This window comes from Lithobates pipiens, unplaced genomic scaffold (genome assembly GCF_037356315.1).
Source record: "Lithobates pipiens isolate NorthernLeopardFrog02 unplaced genomic scaffold, aLitPip1_a1.2 Scaffold_18, whole genome shotgun sequence".
Taxonomy (NCBI): Eukaryota; Metazoa; Chordata; class Amphibia; order Anura; family Ranidae; genus Lithobates; species Lithobates pipiens.
The window spans coordinates 305,346,168-305,370,154 of record NW_027507758.1 but is presented as its reverse complement, the minus strand read 5'-3'; the positions used below and the strand labels follow the sequence as shown (position 1 = coordinate 305,370,154).

The 23,987-nt window shown below is 42.2% G+C and overlaps 1 protein-coding gene across 1 annotated transcript in view; it reads right to left on the bottom strand.

Annotated features, from left to right (window-relative positions):
• Positions 1–23,088, bottom strand: part of ASCC3 (activating signal cointegrator 1 complex subunit 3) — a 1,010,279-nt gene extending 987,191 nt beyond the window's left edge. Inside the window, exons 1-2 of the mRNA XM_077487192.1 lie at positions 23,004–23,088; positions 262–409 (exon numbers count right to left, since the gene is read on the bottom strand). Coding sequence (XP_077343318.1) covers positions 262–351 — 90 coding nt within the window. The 5' untranslated portion in view covers positions 352–409; positions 23,004–23,088. The remainder of the gene's footprint in view (positions 1–261; positions 410–23,003) is intronic.
• Between the last annotated feature and the right edge of the window lie 899 nt (positions 23,089–23,987).

Below are 23,987 nucleotides of genomic sequence, written 5' to 3'. Positions count from 1 at the left end.
TACAGATCTGATCTTGACCTTTTAAAATCCACTGCTTACATCAACTGGCTTAAATCTTAGTAGCAGAAAGCAAGGCTGCATTTTTTTTTTAAAGTCCCCTTTAATGCACTGCATAGTCTTTTCCAAATTTACAAACCGCAGTTATTGGGAATGCTAGCACAACAGCTTTAACAGCTGTTTACCGCCAATGCATAAAACATTCTACCATCGATGAGTCATTCAGAATGTTTAGCACTTTGCATCCTATATAAAACATTTTACCATCAAGTCTGTCGAGTCCCCCCTGTAATCATCTTGTCTGGTGACATTTGAAAAGGAGCGCAGGGCTCCTGTGAGACGAGGTAAAACCATCTCTTTCTTATTCAGTGATCCATAGGATGAAAAATGGGATTTTGCTCTCTTGGAAGACCTGGAAACGAAACCAGGGGAGACATGTTTTATAGGAAATACAAAACAGCAAACAAAACAAGCATGAAAAAAACATTTTCTGTGGGGAAAATTCAATGTTTCTTTGTACTAAGGTTCGTTAACAAGCTACAATTTTCATAAAAATATACAGATGCAAAAAAGGAATTACACATTACTAGGGAATTCAACTACCGAAATTCTGGGCTTGTACTAAAATATTATTTGAGTATACAGCACCAGTTTATTTCACTTACAGATGAAAACAAATGGTATGAATCAAACGTGGCTGACAATAATAAACGTGCATGCTGCTTTAGATGCTGCATGGAAGTAAAATGCAGTCATATGTTAAATTATTTTGCTAAAAAAAAAATAAACTTGCCTTTCTCCCTGCTTTCCCCAAGGTACTGGTAATGCCTCCTAGCTGCCCCCTGGGAAGGCTACCTCACTGGTGGTTCCAATAAGTTTTCATTGTCCAGCTGTCTGTGAGGTTTCTTGTTTAATTGTTTATAAGTTGCCATGGCTTCAGCAATGTGAGTGTTGATGTGGCGCTCACTTTATCAACTCCATAGCAATGTGAAAACAAACTTCAAACTGTGCCCAATCTTGTAGTGAAGGTGCAAGATCTCGCACAGATATCATTGGTGGGCCTACACAGAAAACAAGGAAGAAGCTAATGACTACCGAAGACGCTGTTTTTTTTCATCCCAGTGCTGCTGATCTCCTGAAGTCCCTTTGCAACCATTTCCCCTCTTACGAGTGCATGTCCATTGATATGCACAAGGAGGCTCAAACCCGCCCCCCACTCTCTCCTCACAGGCTGTGATTGACAGCAGTAGGAGCCAATTGGTCCCGCTGCTGCCTCCTTGTCCAGTGGGGAGAGAGATGGTGGAGAGAACCAATGCACTTGGGCACAGAGCTGGATTGAGATCGGACTCAGGTACTGTAAGTATAAAGGGGGCTGGGAAGGGTTGTTAATTAGACACAGGTGTTTTTTTACCTTAATGCAGAGATTGAATTACAGTAAAAAAATAAAAATAAAAAAAAAAACTTTCTACCTTTGCAGCTACCGGCTACAGCGCGGATCTCCTTTTCCGGGATGACGTCAATAGACGTAGTCCCATGTACGAGCGGCCTGCGTGCCCCCTGAGGGGCGCGCGCGGCGCACTCTGTGATCGGCGAGTCCATGAGACTCGCCTGATCACCGATCCGTGCAAGGGGTCGATCCCGACCCCTTATCACGTGATCAGCTGTCAGCCAATGACAGCTGATCATGTGATATAACGGAGCTGGTAATCGGCTATTATTCCTCCTCGCGCTGTCAGTCCCGATCACGGCCAGCCCTGCTAGCGCCCACCTGCCCCCTGCAGTGCCACACTTATTAAAAGTAAGTGTCCCCGTCAGTGCCACCCAGCAGTGCCCATAGTGCCACCCAGCAGTGCCCAGTGCCACCCACAGTGCCCACAATCTGCCTCAAAGGTGCTGCACCCCAGTGCCACATATCCGTGCCCATCAGTGTCATCTACCAGTGCCCAGCAGTGCCGCCCATCAGTGCCCAGCAGTGCCCATCAGTCCCATCCATCAGTGCCCATCCGTGCCACCCATCCGTGCCACCCATCCGTGCCATCTTATCTGTGCCCATCTTTGCCCATCAGTGCCACCTTATCTGTGCCCATCGGTGCCGCCTTATCTGTGCCTATTAGTGCCGCCTTAACTATGCCTATCAGTGCCGCCTTAACTATGCCTATCAGTGCCCACCAGTGCAGCCCATCAGTGCCCACCAATGCAGCCCATCAGTGCCCACCAATGCAGCCCATCAGTGCCCACCAATGCAGCCCATCAGTGCCCACCAATGCAGCCCATCAGTGCCCACCAATGCAGCCCATCAGTGCCCACCAATGCAGCCCATCAGTGCCCACCAATGCAGCCCATCAGTGCCCACCAGTGCAGCCCATCAGTGCCCACCAGTGCAGCCCATCAGTGCCCACCAGTGCAGCCCATCAGTGTCCACCAGTGCAGCCCATCAGTGCCCACCAGTGCAGCCCATCAGTGCCCACCAGTGCAGCCCATCAGTGCCCACCAGTGCAGCCCATCAGTGCCCACCAGTGCAGCCTATCAGTGCCGCCTAATCAGCGCACTTCAATGAAGGAGAAAAATGACCCGTTTGCAAAATTTTATAACAAACTATTAAAACATGATTTTTTTTTTGCATCTTTTTTTGTTTGTTTAGCAAAAAATAAAACTCCGAGCTGCAACTAAATACCACCAAAAGAAAGCTCTATTTGTGGGGAAAAAATGATAAAAATTTCATTTGGGTACAGTGTTGTATGCCCGCGCAATTGTCATTCAAAGTGCATCAGCGCTGAAAGCTGAAAATTGGTCTGGGACTGGGGGGGGTTTAAGTGCCCAGTAAGCAAGTGGTTAACCACTTCTTGAAGCACTATAGCTGAATGAAGACTACAGCGCAGCCAGTTAATTCTGGGACAGCATCATATGATCTCCTCCCGTGATTGCACTGCAGCACGCTCTGTGATCACTGTGTCCTTAGGACATGGCTGATCACAGATTGGGGTTAAGGGCCAATCACAGCAGCCCTTTACCACACACAGCTGATCACAATGTAAACACAAGCCAGTAACCGCCTGTCAGCGTGAGGAGAGGAGGAATCGGTGTCTATCAGTGCAGTTTTTTTGTCTTTTTCGGCTTTAGTTACCAAAAAATAAAAAACCAAGTGGTGATTAAACATTACCAAAAGAAAGCTCTATTTTGTGAAAAGAAATGCTAAGAATTTCATGCGGGTACAGAGTAGCATGACAGCGCAATTCTCATTCAAAACGTGACAGCGCTGAAAGCTGAAAATTGGCCTATGCAGGAAGAGGGTAAAAGTGGTTAAGCTAGACATACATGGTTGTTTTTTTGCTCTGCCAACAGGCTGAATGAAAAGAGCTGAGCCGATTTCCCCATTCAAGATGGACAGCAGGTGACAAAAATTTATTTTTTGGTGCCCAATATCTTGCAAGCCACATGGGATTGCAACATGTATATTACATGAGATTCATATGAAGTAAACTTGTTCAATTTACACTCCTTCCAAGTGACTGTAGAGAAAAAGAATTTTCCTTTTGGTAACCCCTGAAAAAAATGTTTCCATCAAATAAAGCAGTTATAGATGCACTTCTAAATTGTTAGATCTAAAATAAATTAAATAAATAAATATAGCATTTTGGGTAGAATGGTAGTTTGTGTTGTTATCCTTCCATAAAATATCACAGCATCTTTTACTTATTTGTTTAAGCCTATTAAAAAAAAAAAAAAAAAAAAAAAAAGCCAATTCAACTTCTTTTCCACTTTCCTTTTATTCCCATTTATTATTAAACTATCTATGTCGATCAAACCAATTTTCCTAATCTTTTCATTACTATTCTCATTTTATAGCCTTTTTGTACAAGTCTCTCCAAGCGTTTCTCTGGCTGATTATGAAAATTCTCCGCAAAGGTGCAATTTCTGTTCACGCTCATTACTTGCCCTCTCTGATTATTTTTGAGCTAAAAATGGATGTTGGCAACTTGTTAGGGAAAGATAACTATTCCTATCAATTTCTAAATAACTGATAACTAAAAAAAAAAACACTTTAATATAGATCTAATTTCTAAAAGATATGGACATCCTTAATACTTCTGTAACTCATTTCCTCTTAAAAATAAAAATAAAAAAAAGGGAAGAAGAAGATTCCTATGACCTTATCCAAATACAAAAAAGTTTGTAAAACACAAATTATGAAAGATCCCTATTAAAAGAAAATTCCCAAACGCCATAAAAGCATTTGCTAAAGTGGGAGCTCATTATTGTACCAAAAATAACTGTGGCTCAAAACAAAGTTCAACACTTCACAATAAACCACTTTTGTGTAGTTGGGAGAACATTTCTCTTCTGCATGGCTGGCCTAACTGCTTCTTCTGCATCTTTATGGTCAATTATAGCATACAGAGAACACATACCTTCTGTCACTAGAAACATATTTCTTCAAATGTTAGTCCCTGTAAGCATTCTAGTCAATGTTTAGTATCTTTGAGATAGGTTTGCAGGAGTACTGAACATCTATTGTATATCCATAAACTCCCCGATATTAAAACGAAAGAGTCAGTAAACTGCCCCTGAAAAAAAAATAAAAAATAGGCCCCCCTGCAGTGTTATGCCATAATGTGCTAGTATACACCACATACTAGCACATCATCACAAACTTAACTGCACACGGAGCCCTGCATCTCAGCATGGTCACAGCTCCCCATCGCACTTCCATCTTCCCCCAGTCTTCTATCCAGGTTCATAGGCTCCGGCTGTATAAATGTCCAGAGCCGTGATGACATCACTCATAAGCATGCACACGGGAGCTCTGAAGGTAGTGCAAGGGTATGTCATCCCTTCAGAAAGCATGCTCCGGTGACATCACCGGCTGCATCCCATGTGAATATCTCCTAAACAATGCAAGCTTATAGGAGATATTTACTGTACCTACAGGTAAGCCATGTTATAGGCTTACCTGTAGGTACAAGATAAAAAGTGGACTTTACCTTTAACAACTTGATAAAAAATAATGTTCTTTAGCACAGGGCTCGACAAAACCCGGGCGCCAGGTCGCATTGGCGACTAGAAATAGCGACCTCGCGCCTGGGGGTATCCTGTCTCTGTGGACCCCCCCAGCGTGATCGCGTCGGGCCGTTCCGCCGGCGGCCGAAAATTTAGGCCGCGGCTTTGAGGCCTTCTGCGGTCCTATGATTCCTTATGGGATCTGGCGCCCTCTTGTGGTCGCCGTTGGTATGACAAACCAGCAATGCTAATGACTGTTTTATATTACCTGCCTCTTCTTCCCTTTATTTAGAACCCCCTAAACATTATATATATTTTTTATTCTAACACCCTAGAGAATAAAATGGTGGTTGTTGCAATACTGTCTGTCACACCGTATTACAAGCGCACTTTTGTTGGGAAAAATAATTTAGTTAATAAAAAAATAAGACAACAGTAAAGTTAGCCCAATTATTTTTTATATTGTGAAAGATAATGTTACGCCGAGTAAATTGATACCCAACATGTCACGCTTCAAAATTGCACCCGCTCATGGAATGGCGACAAACTTTTACCCTTTAAAATCTCCATAGGCGACGTTTAAAAAAATTCTACAGGTTGCACGTTTTGAGTTACAGAGGAGGTCTGGGGCTAGAATTATTGCTCTCGCTCTACCGATCACGGCGCTACCTCCTATGTGTGGTTCGAACACCGATTTTATATGCGGGCAGGACAGGGCACGTTTAAAAATTATTATTTTTTCTGCTTATTTTAACTTTTTTTTTTTTCCACTGTTCTTTAAAAAAAAATGTTGTGTCACTTTTATTCTTATTACAAGGAATGTAAAAATCCCTTGTAATAGAAAAAGCATGACAGGTCCTCTTAAATATGAGATCTGGGGTCAGAGAGACCTCGGATCTCATATTTACACTAAAATGCAATTGAAAAAAAAATTGTCATTTGAAAAAAAATAAAATAAATGTCCCTCTAAGAGCTATGGGCAATGACTTGGAGACGGGGGGGGGGGGGGGGGGCGGCGACGGCGCTGCTATCTTCCCCTCACTCGTCTCCATGTCAGGCCAGGGACAGGTCCGGATCGCCGTCACGGACCTGGCTCCTAACTTTTTAAGCTGGCTCCTAGATTCCAAGCAAATTTGTCAACCCCTGCTTTAGCATGTATTCCAATGGCCCTAGTTTACACAGATGCAGTCAGTTCCAGTGCAGAAAAAAATATATATACTGTATATTCTATTCAAGTATGCATTCTTAAGTAAGGGTACCTACTATTGCCCTCAGCTTCCATCAAATCTCATAAATTCCATTTTCATTTTTTTCTGCTGCTGAGACCCAAATTCCTGCTAGACAGGAACATTCATGGCCTCAATGGCCCCACAGTAAGTACGAGCGTATTCTTACTTCCAGTGGGACCAGGCTGTGTAGTGTGCATAGAGCAGTGCTCATGGCTGCAACTACCATGCACTGCGTGTTTCAAAAACAGAATGGAGGGGGAAAAGAAAAGTTCAGGAGCTCAGGGAGAATGTTACAAGGAGCCAAGAAATGATTCCATGAGAATGGATTACGGGGTCTGGTTTATTTTTGAAAAATAAGAATACTGTTTAGTGTCACTTTAATCATTTCTACAAAAAAAAAAAATAATTTTTAAACCAAATACCAAAAAACATCTATTCTATGCTGAAATATAATGGAAATCTTCATTTGACTATTAACCTGTATGTGAACAGTGCACAGAATACACTTTTAGTTCTTGCAAGGTTAAATAGATCATTTCATTGCAGTACAGAGCTGCCGTCATGCATAAAGTAGGAATGAATTCTGTATTTTAACTAGTAAACAACAACTTTACACTTTCAGCTGGGATCTTGGCTTACAAACATGCAGGAAAAAGTTCCTGGCTAGTAGTAATGCCTGAAGTTTTTGGCAAGTGAGGCAGTGGTGATGCATGTGTTGTCAAGACTGAGAAGAGGGGAAATGAAAGGTTAGTGACAGAGTGAAGGGTGGTAAAATTGGATTTCAGTTTTTGTCATATTAAGCTCGAGGCAGCTGGATCTTATCCAGCAGGAAACCGAGAGAAGACTGAAATATGAGCCATGACCTGTAAAGGTGAGCCAAACGAAAGGATGGTAGGTATTTTGATATTAATAATGAGATATGTACAACACAGCCAGGAAAAGGAAAAAGATGAAAAATAGGGGGAAAATGTTTCCTTAAAAGAAAATGAATTACCAAATGTTTTCACACAGTAAACAAAAGTTGCTATTCATGTGTGCAAGCTCCCTTGTAACAAATACATACACACACCCCACACTGAAAAATAGTGCTTCAACCACAATGCACTTTCCTCCACATTGGTGTGTGTATAAGAGCACAGCCACGTAGAGCCATTCACTTGCATAGCAGGCTATAGGCAGCTCAGCAGGCGCAGGAAAGTGCCTGGCATCTAAAATACCTGTGTAAGCCCCATGTACATGAACCCCAAGAGAAAAAACATCGGCAAATAGGCAAGTATTATACAGATATACTGCTAATGTTTTGTTTTTTATTTTGACCCGATACATGATTTAAGGGCAAGTTCACATAAGTTTGCATAGTAAAACATTACAGCGCATCTCACTGCTTATTCTTTAAGTGTCACAGAGGTTGATATACTAAAACTGAAGAGTGCAAAATCTGTGAACATTCTGTTTTTTTCATCTGGTCACGGTCACGGTCAGCTTTTAAATGTACTTGTCGGCTCTTTTTTCTATACTTCATAGCGCCGAGAAGGAGCAGTTATTTGGGACAGCCACTAAATTATACAAAGGGGCGAGGTTAACTGGTGATGTCTCTAGGTGACCCTGCCCCTTTGTTTAATTTAATGGCGGTCTCGAAAAACAGCTCCTTCACTGCACTGTGAAGTATAGAAAAAAAGAGCAGACAAATACATTCAAAAGCCCACAATGACAGTCAGCGTCGGCAAGTGAGGGAAACTGTCTTTGCAGACTGTTCCTTCACTGTGTATACTGCTCTGCTCCTCCCCTCTCCTTGCACACATTGTCTTTCTTCTCCCCCCAAAAGAGGACCTGAACCATATCTGCTATAACATAGGGGACTATTGGGCCCCTATGTGATAGCAATAAAATCAGGGGTTAAAAAAAAAAAATTTGACACACACACACACACACACTAGAGCTGCACATATAATCGTAAAAAAAAAAAATCTCAATTCAACCCCCCTCTTCATCATAACTGGTATTTCCCTGATTCTATGTAAACAGTGCAGAGCCAGACACATTCCTCAGTACAGAGAGCTAGAGAAGAGATATAATGTAGCTCTTGGTTCTTTTAGATCAAAGGAATAAACTTCTGTCTGTGAATTGCATTGCATTACAGCAGCCTATTCATTATGGGCTCGCCTTAACAACTTAACAGGTTAAATTTACATGGACACACTCAGAAATAGCTGCATCTGCTTTATGTTAGCAAAGGGCTCACGTACACACAGACTAGGTTGACCGCTATCCATGGGAAAATGCAAATGCAGCAAAGTCGCAGCCATCGGTCAAAACGTTCCTATACCGAATGCCATTCTTTTGCATTCAGGAGAGGGAGGTTGAACCTCACGCAGCAGCTTCCAAACTCTTGTAAAAGTCTATGTGTGCATGGACACATGGGCTTTTATGGAGTTGCGTTTAGGAGCTTTGATATATAAAAAATAAAAATAAAAACACACTAAAAGCTCCTAAACTCAAGTTTAGAAGCTGTAGTGTACATGAGCCCTTTAAGTGTTACTAAACCCAGGACCCTGCATTCACTATATCTGGTCATACACAGAACATGGATATGCAATTATTCTAGTAAATATAAACTGCTAAATACCTTTTCTCATCAGCAGTATATAGCAGTCTTGTGACTTATACCAGTTTCCGGCCGAGCACTGGCTAAAACTTGTAGGAGTTTTTATTCTCCACTGACTGTCCCATGAGGCTGCATGACCCCTGACTTTGTCTGGACAGTGCTGATTGGCCCTGTGCTGATCACAAGCACCTTCCCAGGGAAAAAAATAACTCTCTAGCAATACACACCAAACTGAGCATGTGCAGAGTGCCTCCTAGGCCTATGTCCTATTAGCAGATGGATTGGGGACAGTAAAAGAAGGGGAGAATCAGAGAAGACAGGAACAAACAGCCTTTTCACACAATGTGAAGGATTACCTGCTTAGGTTCCACAGTTAGTGTAACAAGCATGCTTTACTGCATATACAGGCTTGATTTTACGGTTGTGGGTTTAGTAAACCTTTAAATATGCTGAAATCTGGGGTACTCAATTGTCAACTTAATTTCATGAAGTCAGCCCTTGACTGGTGAATGTACATCACATTCAGTGACCAAAGGTAAAGCACAGGAGACAGCTGAAAGCAGGGATAAAAGTTTCATGGAAATAAAGGAATATCTGCTTGATAATGTCCTCCGCGTTACGAGGCCTTTGGTGCAATCTGAAGTTAACAGATATACCGTTATGTGTGGGAATCCTTCAGCATCTGCAACTGTGTTCAGTTTAATTAATTCTTTTTAGGTATAGGTTATTTTTAAAGCAAAACTCTTCTATAGTAATAAATGTTTCAGAACTAATGTTTCAGTGAAGCATGAAAATCACTCCACAAATGGAAAATGGGCAGATAGATCAAAGGTCCGCCTTCTCCATCCATAGAGTGCTTTCCATTGTGTGAACTCTTGCATTTAGAAAAATAAATACTGGTTTAACTATTGTGTGCGTGACCTTAATCACTAGTATAGCTGCTTCATTACTGAACAACTTCATTTAAATAAGTGATGTCAGTCTTAAACAAAATAGTATCAGCTTTACCCTCTCTTGCCTCTCTTGCCTCTCTTGTGGCCTAACTCCCTTCTGTTCCAGCATTGCAGCCTCAGTATCTTTGGCATTCAACTGGTCTGGGAGTGTGCCTTCTTAGCCCCACTGCACTTTGTGGCACCTTTCCACTAACCCCTACATTACTAGAGGACTCACTACATAACTACAGGTAGATACATAGGGGTCTCAGAATGGAACCACAGTGCTCAGTGGGGTATACAGACATCCACCACTCTCAACGTGTTGATTGCTAGGAGACACTGACGAAGGCTGCAGCAATAGAAAAAAGAAACAGGAGACAAAGACTGTCAGAGAAGTCAATATAATAGCTTTTCTTACAGGGTATTGCAGATGCAATTTTTGTGGCTGATAAGTTCTATATCATTCCAAAAAATAGCGCAGTCTCTGATAAGTCTTTCCTCATCTGCATACTTGTTCCGGGTCAGTGTCTTAGAAAGCACTGAAGCTAGAGGGTCAGCATGACAGGCAGGTAGCTAATGATCCTTTGTATATTATGAATGCAACATGTTAACCATCCCTTTCCCATGACAGCATGCGGGGGTTCTTCCCCGCAGCAGCCTTTGTCCTTTTGTGATCCCGCTGCCAATGAAGAAAACCATCTTGTAGTTCTCCAATAGTAAGCCCATTACCTTGGAATGCCTATTACATACAGGAGCCTGGCATTGCACCTACAATCCACTAACCACATGTGCAATTCTTTGCAACATCCTCTGAAAAAAAATTAATCAATGCACATTTCTTTTCCTGCAAAAATATGTGCATTCATAATTTTTTTTTTTTTTTAAGGTGGAACTATACTCACCTCTGTTCCAGCTATGTAGCATCCCCAAGCTTCCCACCCAGCCGCTGACATCTTTGGACAGCCAGCTGCCCGGTCTCCCACTTTCATTGGCGGGGTGGGGATTGCGTCGTTCCCAAACATGCGCGGGTGTGCGGCTCACTGTACAAGGGCAGACACGCAGATAAGTAAATTTTGGACACGGACCTAAATACTGTGATGCAAAGGTGACAAGGGAAACTACCCTTCCCTCTAACCCCCCTCCCCATTGATCTGTCCCCAGTTGTTTGCTTGTGTCTATCTTAGGCCTCACATTTACAACTCTGTTCAAATGCACAGTATGCTCTTTGGTTGACAACAGATGGCATATACGTCAATATGTGTTAAGTGTACTTTGTGATCTATGCCCTGTACCCATGCTGACATTAGACATTAGTATACTTGTGTGCTACTTCTTGCTGTTTTCTACATCTGATTTTTATATATATTTCAAAAAGAAAGGAAAAAAAAAAACAAACACATTTACAGAGTTTATAAAAAAAAATATATATAAAAAAGTACTATGAAAATGCTGCTGATGTGCCAATCGTTTCATGACCCAGCTGGTACCAAAGGCAAGTTTTTTTTGTGTTTTTTTAACAATTGTGTGCACAGCTCCAAGCCATCAGGCTGAGCATGAATAGAATATATACTATTTGTTATTACTTTGAAACATTTATAGAATAAATTAATTGAATAAAACATGCTCATTGTGAAGGCCTAATGCACATTTGCCAAATTATAAGAACTGGGCATTTTTCGGCACCTGTGGAGCACAGGTGCAGCCCTTCCAAATCAATAAATCAGAAAAGAGCGTAATGGACCATGTTATTCATGACCCTAAGGCTTACTGTTGTAAACGATTTAAAGGAAACATGTCATGAGAAATATTGGTTGCCTGCCAATGCTAACCTCCTTTTGAATATGCTGGTTACCTGGTTGTCTTGTTAAAGCTGAATCCCACTAAATCAGTAACTCTGTAAAAAGTGCAGGTACACCATGAGTTAAGTCCTAATAGCAGCCTGCCACATTGTGAGCTTTTCTCTATTATTTATATCTGCCAGGTTTATGACTCCTCTCCCCACTGGCAATTAAATCTCACCTAGAACCTGTAGCCAGTGCTCTTGGCCTGGGGATCAGACTAGTCCTGTCTAGGGAAAGCTGCAAATGTCCAGGTGAGAACATCTGCCTATCTACTACCTACCTTTGGATTGATCCCCAACCGTGTTCCAGTTTCATCCAGCCTCATGCAACATTCGAGTCCCAGGCTTTGCCGGACACAAGCTCGAATGATCCACTGGCATGTGGGTCCACTATGTCTGGCAAGAGTATACATCTATACTATCTTAGTGGAAGATATAAAGTCTTTGGCATCTCAATGACCAGTTACACTCTATTTCACTATTCCAAGTGTCATTTTAAGAGTGGATCTCAAGTCCTTCACATTTGTGGGCCTTTGCTCAAATGAGCTGACTTTAGTGCTTTCACGTTTTCATGGGTTCAGTTACTGGACTTTATCATTATTAATATTTTTTTGCACATATTTTTCCTGCATACATTAGCATTTTATGTTTACACATTTTTAATGGTTCTCTACACTGTGTCTTCGCATATTTCTTGGACTTTGTTTTAGTGTTGTTAGCAGCTTTTCATATGATTGGTTTAGTGCAGTAATTTCCCAAATACTTTCACATTTACCATATTTATCGGCGTATAACACGCACCTTAACTTTAACCACTTAAGGACCGCCTCCTGTATATATACATCGGTACTTTGAAGAGGGATATCTCGATAACGGCAACAGCTGCTGCCACAACCGACATATCCCTCTTTAGAGGAAGGGGTCCTGTTTACGATAATGGTGGTCTCCATGGTGGGTTCCGGAGCCGTCGGTAGCGGCAGAGGCGATCGGATCCTTTCCAGTGCTGGGTATGGAGACGAGTGAGGCTAAGATGGCCCCCACTCGTCTCTATACCATAGGAGGGTGGAAGCGACGTCAAAACCTTTTATAAAAGGAAAAAAAATTTCAATGTCATTTTTTCAAATGACTTTTTTTTTTTTTTATTGCATTTAAGTCCAAATATGAGATCTGAGGACTTTTTGACCCCTCATGCTTTTTTCTATTACAAGGGATGTTCACTGGGAAGCTCAGTGTGCTGCTGCTTTCTAATCTCCCCCAGCTCTTATGCAGATGAAAACAGAGGGAATATGATAACTTAAAGAGGAAGTAAACCCTGATGAGTTTACTTCCTCTTTCATTCCCTGCAAAGGTAAAGCATAATGGACTACTATGCATTGCATAGTAGTCCATTATGTGTCACTTACCTGACACAGGAGCCAGCGAAGTCACCGCTGTCCCCTGTAGTCCGGCGCATCCATCTTCTCGATGGGTCTCGCTGCTCCGCCGCTGTCATTCGACGAAGCCGCGATGACTTCACTCCTGCGCACGGGAGCCGCCACGCGTGGCATATCACCGTTGACGGGTGCCACGCTCAGTGCGCCGCTGTCTGCGGCGCATGCGCCGTAGACAGCGGTGCCTGTCTTTCGGCAAATATCTCCTAAACCGTGTAGGTTCAGGAGATATTTCTTAGACCTACAGGTAAGCCTTAATCTAGGCTTACCTGTAGGTCAAAGTGTGTTGTAAGGGTTTACAACCACTTTAAAAAAGGGAAAATGGTATTTATAATATATATTTATACAAAAATGTTTCGTCTTTCATTTCTATTTTAAATCCTCCAATTTGTAGAGATTTCCTGTCACTTCTTGTTATGACTATGGGACAGAAAATAAAGGTAAATCTCCCCAGACACAGATGGCAAAAAAAAAAAAAACTGACAGTTTTGGTTTGTTGATGTTGGAGAGCCAGAGACTACTAAAATGGGATATCCCTCTCACATTGAAGTGACCTCCTCTTTCTTACTGCCCTGCCTTGATAGGATATGAAAGAAAATCTCTTTCTAAAGGGAGCTAAACAAAAAAGAATAATTCTAGCTAGATATTACATACAGTATAGTCTTCATCCAGTGCTGTGACTTGACAGTTCCAGCTCTCATAAATGTGAGGATGGTATCATTACCACTCCCATCATTCATTCACAAAATGCCTGCCTGCTGGATACAGGCCATTCTGTGAATGGACAAGAGACAACCCTGTAATTTCCCCCTTTGACTGCCTCTTCCCCTGTCCATTCACAGAATGCCTTGAATTCAGTGAACAGAATACAAGATGTTTTACGTATGGACAAGCCTATAGCTGCAAAATAATCCAGACCGCATGTCCACATCCAAGCAAATCATGTACAACTATGTACAGAATATGTAGTCATGGACTCTGTATGGACATATAGAAGAGAAACTGAGTACCATAAAAACAACTTTATTATGCACCATTAAAAATCTACACATTAAAAATTACTCTCAACATAAGGGTTCATAACATGCAAAGATTAAGATTACAGTTCACATGTGGCCCCCGACGCATTTCAGGAATCTTTCTTCAGGAGCACATGACAGAATCAGTACACTGGAACCCACTCCCAATATATAATAGAGTAATATTAGCCAGTAGGGTAGACTGGAATTCATAGCATGTGTATGTTGCCCATAGAGGTGCAAGTGAGTAAGCCAGGGTGAACCCACGGCCTCTTGAGTGCGAAAGTAAGGAACAATCTGTAAGCTGCCAAAGATCTTCCACACAATTTTAACCACTTCAGCTCTGGAAGGTTTTACCCATTTCCTGACTGGGCCATTTTTTGCGATAAGACACTACGTCACTTTAACGGACAATTGCGCGGTCGTTCGATGCTGTATCCCAATAAAATGTATGTCCTTCTTTGCCACAAATAGAGCTTTCTTTTGGTAGTATTTGATCGCTTCTACGCTTTTTATTTTTTGCATTATAAACAAAACAAAAAAACAAAAAAAAAAAACACAACAATTTTGAAAAATAAATAATTTTTTACTTTCTGCTAGAATACATATGCAAAAAAAAAAAAAAAAAACGTAAACACAAAAATGGCTCTATCAATTTAGCCCAATGTGTACTCTTCTACATATTTTTGATAAAAAAAATCCCAATAAGCGTTTGTTAACTGATTTGCGCAAAAGTTATAGCGTCTACAAACTGCAAGATAGATTAAGGCCCCTTTCACACTTTTATGACTTGTCCTGCGACTTGGGACTGCAGTCACATGACAAGTCGTTACCCATGATTACCAATGACAACCATTCATATTAGTACGACTTCAAGCCATGCCAATTTCAAAGTAGTCCCTGCACTTGGTCCAACTTTAATGCGAGTTACACAGGCATTCCCTGAAATCGCAGCGAGGTCCCACAAGTGTGAAAGGGGCCTTAGGGATTTTTTCTTTTTACTGGTAATGGTGTTGATCTGCAATTTTTTTTGCGGGAATGCTGCGGCAAATCTGACACTTATAGGGGACCAGTGACATCAATACAATGATCAGTGCTATTAAAATGCACTGATTACTGTATAAATGGCACTGACGGGGAATGGGTTATCACAAGGGGTGATCAAAAGGTAGTGTCACACTGAAGAAAAAGAGATCCATGATTAATCTTAGCCTGAATCACAAGATCTCCCTTTCCCTTCCTGACAGGTCCGGCATTTGCCTTTTTTACACAGGCAGACAGCTGATCTGTCTCTCCTGTGAAGGATCAGCGGATCACGACCGCCGGAACCGCTGATTGGCTACCACTGTGTCCATTCGCAGCGAGAGTGGGGCGCGTGCATCTCCTAAAACTTGTGCACAAAATGACGTACAAGTATGTGATTTTGTGCAGCCGGGCCTTCCTGTCGCAGTAAATGTACACGGGGCGGTCCGGAATCGGATAAAAAAGGACTAGCTTTCCATTGGCGAACTATCCAGACCCAATATGAGTAAGTCACCATAAAGACAGAATGGTATTCAAGGCACATACAGTGTGCACAACTGTTAGGCAAGCGAGTATTTTGACAAAATAATCTTTTATATGCATATTGTCCAACTCCGAGCTGTATAAACTTGAATGTTTCTGGATTTAAGCATATCAGGTGATGTGAATTTGTGTAATGAGGGAGTCTGGCCTAATGCCCCGTACACACGAGCGGACTGTCAGACGGAAGCTCTTCATCGTATATTGCGATTCTGTGTACGCCTCAGACTTTTTTTTTTTCTGACAGACCTGAAATAGAACATGTTTTAAATATTTCCGACGCCACCGATTCCTATAAGGAAAACCACTCGTTTGTTTGCTCTTCCGAAGGACCAAAAACTACACATGCTCTGAAGCAAGTACGAGACGGAAGCTATTAGTAACTGGCTATTGAACTCCCTTTTTCTAGTCCTGCCATACGTGCTGTACGTCACCGCGTCCTAGACGGTCGGACTTTGGTGTGATCGTGTGTACGCACGACAGTTTCAGCAGAACTCTGTTGGAAAAACCTTTGGAGTTTATTTCGACGGGAAAACCGGTCATGTGCACGTGGCATAAGGCGATCAACACCCCATATCGACGTGTGCATATTTATTTGGAAACTTAAATGGGCCAAAAAAGAGATTTAACTGACTCTGAAAAGTCAAAAATTGTAAAATGTCTTTCAGAGGGATGCAGCACTCTTGCAATTGCTATTACTGCAAGTTATTGGGGCGTGATCAAAAAAGCATCAAATGTTTTGTTGCAAATAATCAACAGGGTCACAAGAAACGTGTTGAGAAAAAAAATGTTGCAAAGAATAAATGTGAAGCTACCAGTAAACCATTATCCTTCAGTGCTGCAATCTACCTGGAGTGCCCAGAAATACAAGGTGTTCAGTGCTCAGAGACATGGCCAAGGAAAGGAAGGCTAAAAGCCGACCACTACTGAACAAGACACATAAGTGGAAACGTCAAGATTGAGTCAAGAAATATCCGAAGACAGATTTTTCAAAGGTTTTATGGACTGATGAGATGAGAGTAACTCTTGACGGACCAGATGGATGGGCCAGTGTCTGGATCAGTAATGGTCAGAGAGCTCCACTTCAACTCAGATGCCAGCAAGGTGGAGGTGTGGTACTGGTATGGACTAGTGGTATTGAGGATGGATAGTTGGACCTTTTCTGGTTGAAGTGGAGCTCAAAATCAACTCCCAAACCCACTACCAGTTTTTAGAGACCGTCTTCAAGCAGTGGTACTGGAAAGTTTGCATCTTATCAAGAAGGCCGTGATATTTATGCAGTACAATGCTCCATTGCATGTATCGAAGTACTCCACTGCATGGCTAACCAGTAAGCCTTGGTTCACATTGATGTACTTTGAAATCGTACTACTTCACTTGAAGTAGCACAATTTTAGGTGCTACTTCAAAGACATCTGTGCGACTTCATGCACAGATGTCTATTGAAGTCACACCTGAAATCAGCAAAAGTAGTACAGAAACTACTTTTGCAAATTGGTGCAGCACCACAAAGTCGGGCTTCGCACCAATTGGAATGGTGCCACTACCATCATTGGGCTGCAACTTGTAATGCGATTGGACCTATCAAATCACATGACAAATCACTCCAATGTAAACGGGGGCTAAAGGTCTTAAAGGTGAAAGAATAATGACATGGTCCCCTTCCTCACCTGACCTAAACCCTATTGAGAATTTGTGGGCCCTGAAACAGGTGATTTACGGTGAAGGAAACCAGTAAACCGCTCTGAAAAGTGTTTGGGAGGCTGTGGTTGCTGCTGCACAAAAAGTGGATTGTCAGATCAAAATACTGATAGAATCCATGAATGGAAGGCTTATCATTGTTATTGAAAAGGGGGGCTATATTGGTCACTGATTTTTATTAATGACAGACATCTTTATTTGTACATTTTGACTTGTTTGTTTATTTTAAATTGTTAAACCGAGAATAATAAACACGTGAGATGGGAAACTTTTCGATTTTCATTTAGTTGCATAATAATTCTGCACACTAAAGCCCCATACACACTATCAGATTGTCTGCTGATTTTTTCCTTCAGGTTTACCAAAACCATGTAGTAGAAGGGCCTGCCTGATTGCATACACATTGAAACCCCTAAGGTTTGACCTCATATTATATGGTTTTGGTAAATCTGATGGAAAAAATCAGCAGACAATCTGATAGTGTGTATGGGGCTTAATAGTTCCCCAACAATCGTGCACACATAGATATTCTAAGAAATCCAAAGACTCACTTTTACTTTCTTAAATATTCAGGTATGAGGTAGAGCTGCACGATTAATCGTTAAGAACCGTTAGAGATTTTTTTTCTCTGTTGCGATCTATGCAAAGAATTCTCTCTGCTCTGCTAAAGCCGACAGCCATCAAAAGAAAGGGAGAAAAAAAAAAAAAACGGGCAGTCTGGTCAACAGTCATCTCTATGACCATCCGAGGCCTGGGCACGTCGTTATGACGTCATGCCCGGGTTCCCAGAAGTAAACAAAGCCACGATCACGGCTGTCAGCAATAAATCAGTGGATTTTTTTTCACAATCTCATGCTTTCCAGCCTGGAGGAGAGATGTGGGGTAGCTCGCATTCAGAAGCGAACGCACATGTAAGTCCTGCCCACATATGTAAACGCTGTTCAAACCACACATCTGAGGTATCGCCACGTGCGTTAGAGCGTGTGCAACAATTCTAGCACTAGACCTGCTCTGTAACTCTAAACTGATAACCTGTAAAATCTTTCAAAGTGTCGCCTATGGAGATTTTTAAGTACTGAACTTTGGCGCCATTCCATGAGTGCGCACAATCTTAAAGCGTCACAAGTTAGGTATCTATTTACTCGGCGTATCATCTTTCACATTATACAAAACAATTGGGCTAACTTTACGGTTTTGTTATTTTTTAATTCATAAAACCGTTTTTTTGTTTTTTTTTCTAAAAAGTTTTTCGAAAAATGATTGAACAAATACCGTGCAAGATAAAAGTTGCAATGATCACCATTTTATTCCCTAGGGTGTCTGCTAAAAAAATATATGTTTGGGGGTTATTAGTAATTTTCTAGCAAAAAAATTATGATTTTTACATGTAGGAGAGAAGTGACAGAATAGGCCCGGTATTGAAGTGGTTAAACACGAAACCTTTTTCTGACATTTCTTGGTTTCAAGTTAAAATAATTTTTTTTGCTAGAAAATTACTTAAAGGGAAGTAAACCCTTCCAAACAACTTGGACCTATAGGTAAGCCTAGATTAAGGCTTACCTGTAGGTCCAAGCAATATCTCCTAAACCTATATGGTTTAGGAGATATTTGCCCGAAAATGGGCACCGCTGTCTACGGCGCATGCGCCGTAGACAGCGGCGCGCAGGCGCACTAAATGCGGCAAATCCAAGAATGGATTTGCCAAATTTGTCGACTCCCGTGCGCATGCGCGGGAGTGACGTCATCGCGGCTTCGCCGTATGACAGCAACGGAGCTGCGAGGCGCGACTCCCGTGCGCATGCGCGGGAGTGACGTCATCGCGGTTGCGCCGCTGTCATTGGTCGGAGCTGCGAGACGCCACCAGCAAGATGGACGCGGCGGACTACAGGGATCAGCGGCGACTTCGCTGGCTCCTGTGTCAGGTAAGTGACACATAATGAGCTACTATGCGATGCATAGTAGTCCATTATGCTTTACCTTTGCAGGGAAAAAAAGAGGAAGTAAACCCATCAGGGTTTACTTCCTCTTTAGAACCCCCAAATATTTATATATTTATTTATAATTTTTTTTTTTTTGGTGGTTGTTGCAATATTCTATGTCACACTGTATTTGCACAGCAGTCGTTTACACTTTAACCACTTAAAGCGGGAGTCCACCGTTTTTTTTTTTTTTTTTAAAGCCAGCAGCTACAAATACTGCAGCTGCTGACTTTTAAAATAATGACACTTACCCGCCCAGCGCGCCCGCGATGTCAGCACCCGAAACCGATCTCTCGATCGTCTCTCGGGTGCTGCCGCCGCCACCTTGGGTATGGGAATCAAGAAGTGGAGCCTTTCGGCTTCATTTCCCGGTTCCCTACTGCGCATGCGCGAGTTGCACTGCGCAATAAGGATGGTCCCGCTGTCTCTGGGATCCGTGTGTTTCCCAGCAGGCAGCGGGGGACCTCCGGAAAGGGGCGTAGATTCTGCAGAATCTACGCCGGAAGTGGGTGAAGATACCTGTACTGTACAGGTACCTGCACCCCCCTCCCCCCTGAAAGGTGCCAACTGTGGCGCCGGAGGGGGGGAGGGTTCCAATGAGCGGAAGGTCCACTTTAGGTTGGAGCTCCTCTTTAAGGACCGCCTCACGCTGATGTATGTTGGCAGAATCGCACAGCTACGTACAGGTAAGTTGCTCTTTAAGAGCCCAGCCGTGGGTCACGCGATCAGGTCACAGAGCTGAAGAACGGGGAGAGGTACGTGTAAAGAAACCTCTCCTCGTGCTTCCTAGTGTGGCTGTCACTGATCGTCTGTTCCCTGTTATAGGGAAAGATGATCAGTGACGTCACATGCCAATACACACCCCCCCAACAGTAAAAAAAAAAACACACACACACACTTAACTCCTACACTGCCCCCTAGTGGTTAACCCCTTCACTGACAGACATTTTTACAGTAATCAGTGCATTTTTAAATCGCACTAATCGCTGTATTAATGCCAATGGACCCAAAAATGTGTCAAAATTGTCCAACGTGTCCGCCATAATGTCGCAGTCACAATAAAAAAAAAATACATACATTTTTTTTTTTAAATCGCCGATTGCCACCATTACTAGTAAAAAAAAAAAAAATATATATATATATATATATATATATTAATAAAAATGCCGTAAAACTACCCCCTATTTTGTAGACGCTATAACTTTTGCGCAAACCAATCAATAAACGCTTCTTGCGATTGTTTTTACCAAAAATATGTAGAAGAATACGTATCGGCCCAAACTGAGGAAAAAAAATTTTTTTATATATTTTTTGGGGATATTTATTATAGCAAAAAGTAAAAAATATTGCATTTTTTTTTAAATTGTCGCTCTATTTTTGTTTTTAGTGCAAAAAATAAAAACCGAGGTGATCAAATACCACCAAAAGAAAGCTCTATTTGTAGGAAAAAAAGGATGCCAATTTTGTTTGGGAGCCACGTCGCACGACCGTGCAATTGTCAGTTAAAGCGACGCAGTGCCGAATCGCAAAAAAGGGGCCTGGTCCTTTAGCTGGAAAATGGTGGTTAAGTGGTTAATGAATTTAAAAAACAAACAAACAGTAAAGTTGGCCCAATTTTTTTTTGTATAATGTAAAAGATTTTACACCGCGAGAATCATGATCTTTTTAGTCTAAGCAAAAAAAATAAATCATGATTCTCATTTTGGCCAGAATTGTGCAGCTCTAGTGTGAGGTTTATTAACATTTTTGATTCATTGAGAGTACTGTAGTTGTTCAATAAGGATTAATCCTCAAATATAGAATTTGCCTAATAATTGTGCACACAATTATCATGTAATTGTGTATAATTTCAAAGATGATTTTTTTCATTTTCTTAGAAACCATCTGATTTCACATGAATCCAGCAATCTACATATGGTCTAGAGAAGAAGAAAAGGACAGTGAACACCACGATCTCTGCGCTGTACAAGAACTGGAACGGTTAGTTGCTGTGCCTGAAGAAGAGTGCAGTGCGTAATATCTGGTATAAACGAAACTTGCATTTTTGCAGTAAACAGCGGCGGTGCAGACATGAGCCTCATTTCCCCTACCAAACCAGTCATGGTGCTGCAAGTAGCTGGTGCAAAACACCTGCCAGGATCCCAGATGTGTGTGGATGTGTGCAGTCTGAAACCTGTAAAACGCAATGACAGGGTGACAGCAACCACAGGAAGTAATCAAAGAGGGGGTGATCACCTGCAGTTAGCAACAGATGATCATCCCTGGGCACAAGCTTTCATCCAAGGGTGTTCATCAATCCCTAACTCCAGAAAATCACTCCATGTGTGACTGCATCTGAACACTGGCAGCCTAGGGTTTCCACCTCATCCCTTTAAACCCGAACACATATTAATTACACAGTTTCTGTGGCTGATTAAGGTGGTAAATAAACTCACTTAGTGCATTACCTGCATTACATTAGCCACAGAACCTGTGTAATTACCGTATTTATCAACATAGAACACGCACCCCAATTTAAGAGGGAGGTTTGAGGAAAAAAAACGTACAAAAAAAAACCCACTTTGAAGCAAAATAATGGTCAGTGAGCATCATTGTAGCCCGATTAGTGCCCATCTGCAGCTTCAGTGCTGCCTGATCTGTACACACCTGCAGCCTAATCAGTGCCTGTCCGCAGTCTAATCGGTGCCTGTCCGCAGTCTAATCGGTGCCTACCAGCAGCCTTGCCGTTATATATGCTGCCATCAAGGGGTAGGTGGGGACAAGCGCTACCAAAATAGGTCTAGATCACCTATGTACTCAGCATCATGCCCAGTCCCGTCTCCTATGATGGACATAATGCCGGGACATCCATTCTAGGAGCCGTCCAGGGGGCGGGACTGAGCGCGACTGTGAGCTGAGCCAAGCACACAGGAGATCTAGCTCTACTTCGGCAGCGCTCTTCCCGTCGGTGGCAGCCTATATCGACATATAACATGCACACGCAATTTTCCCCCTATTTTAAGGGGGGGGGGGGTGTGTGTTATACGCCAATAAATACAGTAATATGTGTTCTGGTTTAAAGTAACGAGGTTGCAACTTGACGGCAGCCGCTGTCAGCCTGTCATTTATACTGGCCCCTAGGCCGCAACTGTCCACACATACAACTGGGATCCCAGCTGCTGCTTTCCACAACATACTTGGAGCACCAAAAACGATCTGGCTGTGCGACTAATACCATGGCTCATTCTTTATTGAAGGGAACTTATATTGACTGTGTGGTTTTACATATGAAAAGAAAAATCCTGAAGGGCCATTTTTAAAGCAATGAAGAGGCTGGCAGTACAAACCTTGTATGGCCTTGGCTGTCTCTAACCTTAGTGAGCAGGGAAAAGTCCAAACTTCTGATCAGAATATAGCTACTGAATCATGACTGCCAGGCACACAGCATTCCCACAAGGAAGCATTGCAGCCCCTTAGTTCTCTATGTGCAATACTAAGGTGTGCTAGTCCTAGCACTTCCGTGCCACACCGGTAACATGGGACTCCCCATCCATACCATGCTGAATGAGCTTCTTCCTAGAAGCATGAAGTGTGAAGGTGAGGGGAGCACGGGCAGCTATATAACCCTATAACACACTGAGCCCTTACGTTTATTATTGTCTCTTCACCACAAGCTACAGTACAATGCGGCCACACTGCACTCGCACAGAGCCGGTCTCTTCACTTACCTAAGCAGCGTCAGATGGCGAGTGACGTAACAAGCAGCCAATCAGAATGAACCCTGCTCTGCCTGTCTCGTCGCAGATGTGCGACGTCACCTGTTCGCGTGCATGTACAAGGAAGCAACGTGTACTGTCAGCCCGCCCGTTGCTTCCCGGCTCCGAGCGGGAGCGCGCAAGAGGAATGTCCTGACTTGTCTGTGCTAAGGGGGAGCGAGCGTGGAAGGAAGCGCGTGCACGCTCAGCCTGGTTAATCCAAATGCTTTCAGAATTAGCAGAGGGAGTTGTAATGGCGTTATCAATATTTTAGTAATAGCATTCATATTTTTATTATATATTAGTTGTGTTATTTTTATGTTAATAATAATATAAATTAACTAATAATTATTAAACATTGTTAAATAATCATATAAATAGCACACAGTCAGGGAACACAGTTAACCCGTTGATCGCCCCCTAGTGTTAACCCCTTCCCTGTCAGTGACATTTATACAGTAATCAGTGCAATTTTATAGCACCGATCGCTGTATAATTGTCAATCATCCCAAAAATGTGTCAAAAGCGTCCGATGTGTCCGCCATAATGTCGCAGTCACGATAAAAATTGCAGATCGCCACCATTACTAGTAAAAAAATAATAATAATGAAAATGCCATTCGCTATAACTTTTGCGCAAACCAATAAATATATGCTTATTGCGATTTTTATTACCAAAAGTATGTAGAAGAATACAAATTGCCCTAAACTGATATTTATTATTATGTCACAGGAACCCTTTGTTTGAAGGAATGATATTCTGTAATATTTGGCATTCATGATGCTGTCTTTGTGTTTTATTTTACAAATATGGTATTTTGTACTGTGAGACTCGGGTCACATTGGGGCAACTTGTCAGGTGAATCGCGCTCCATTCTGTACAATGGAACCATTCTAATAGGAGCTACCTAAGTCACTACGACTTAGAAAAAGTTTCTTTACTACTTTTGGGGTGACT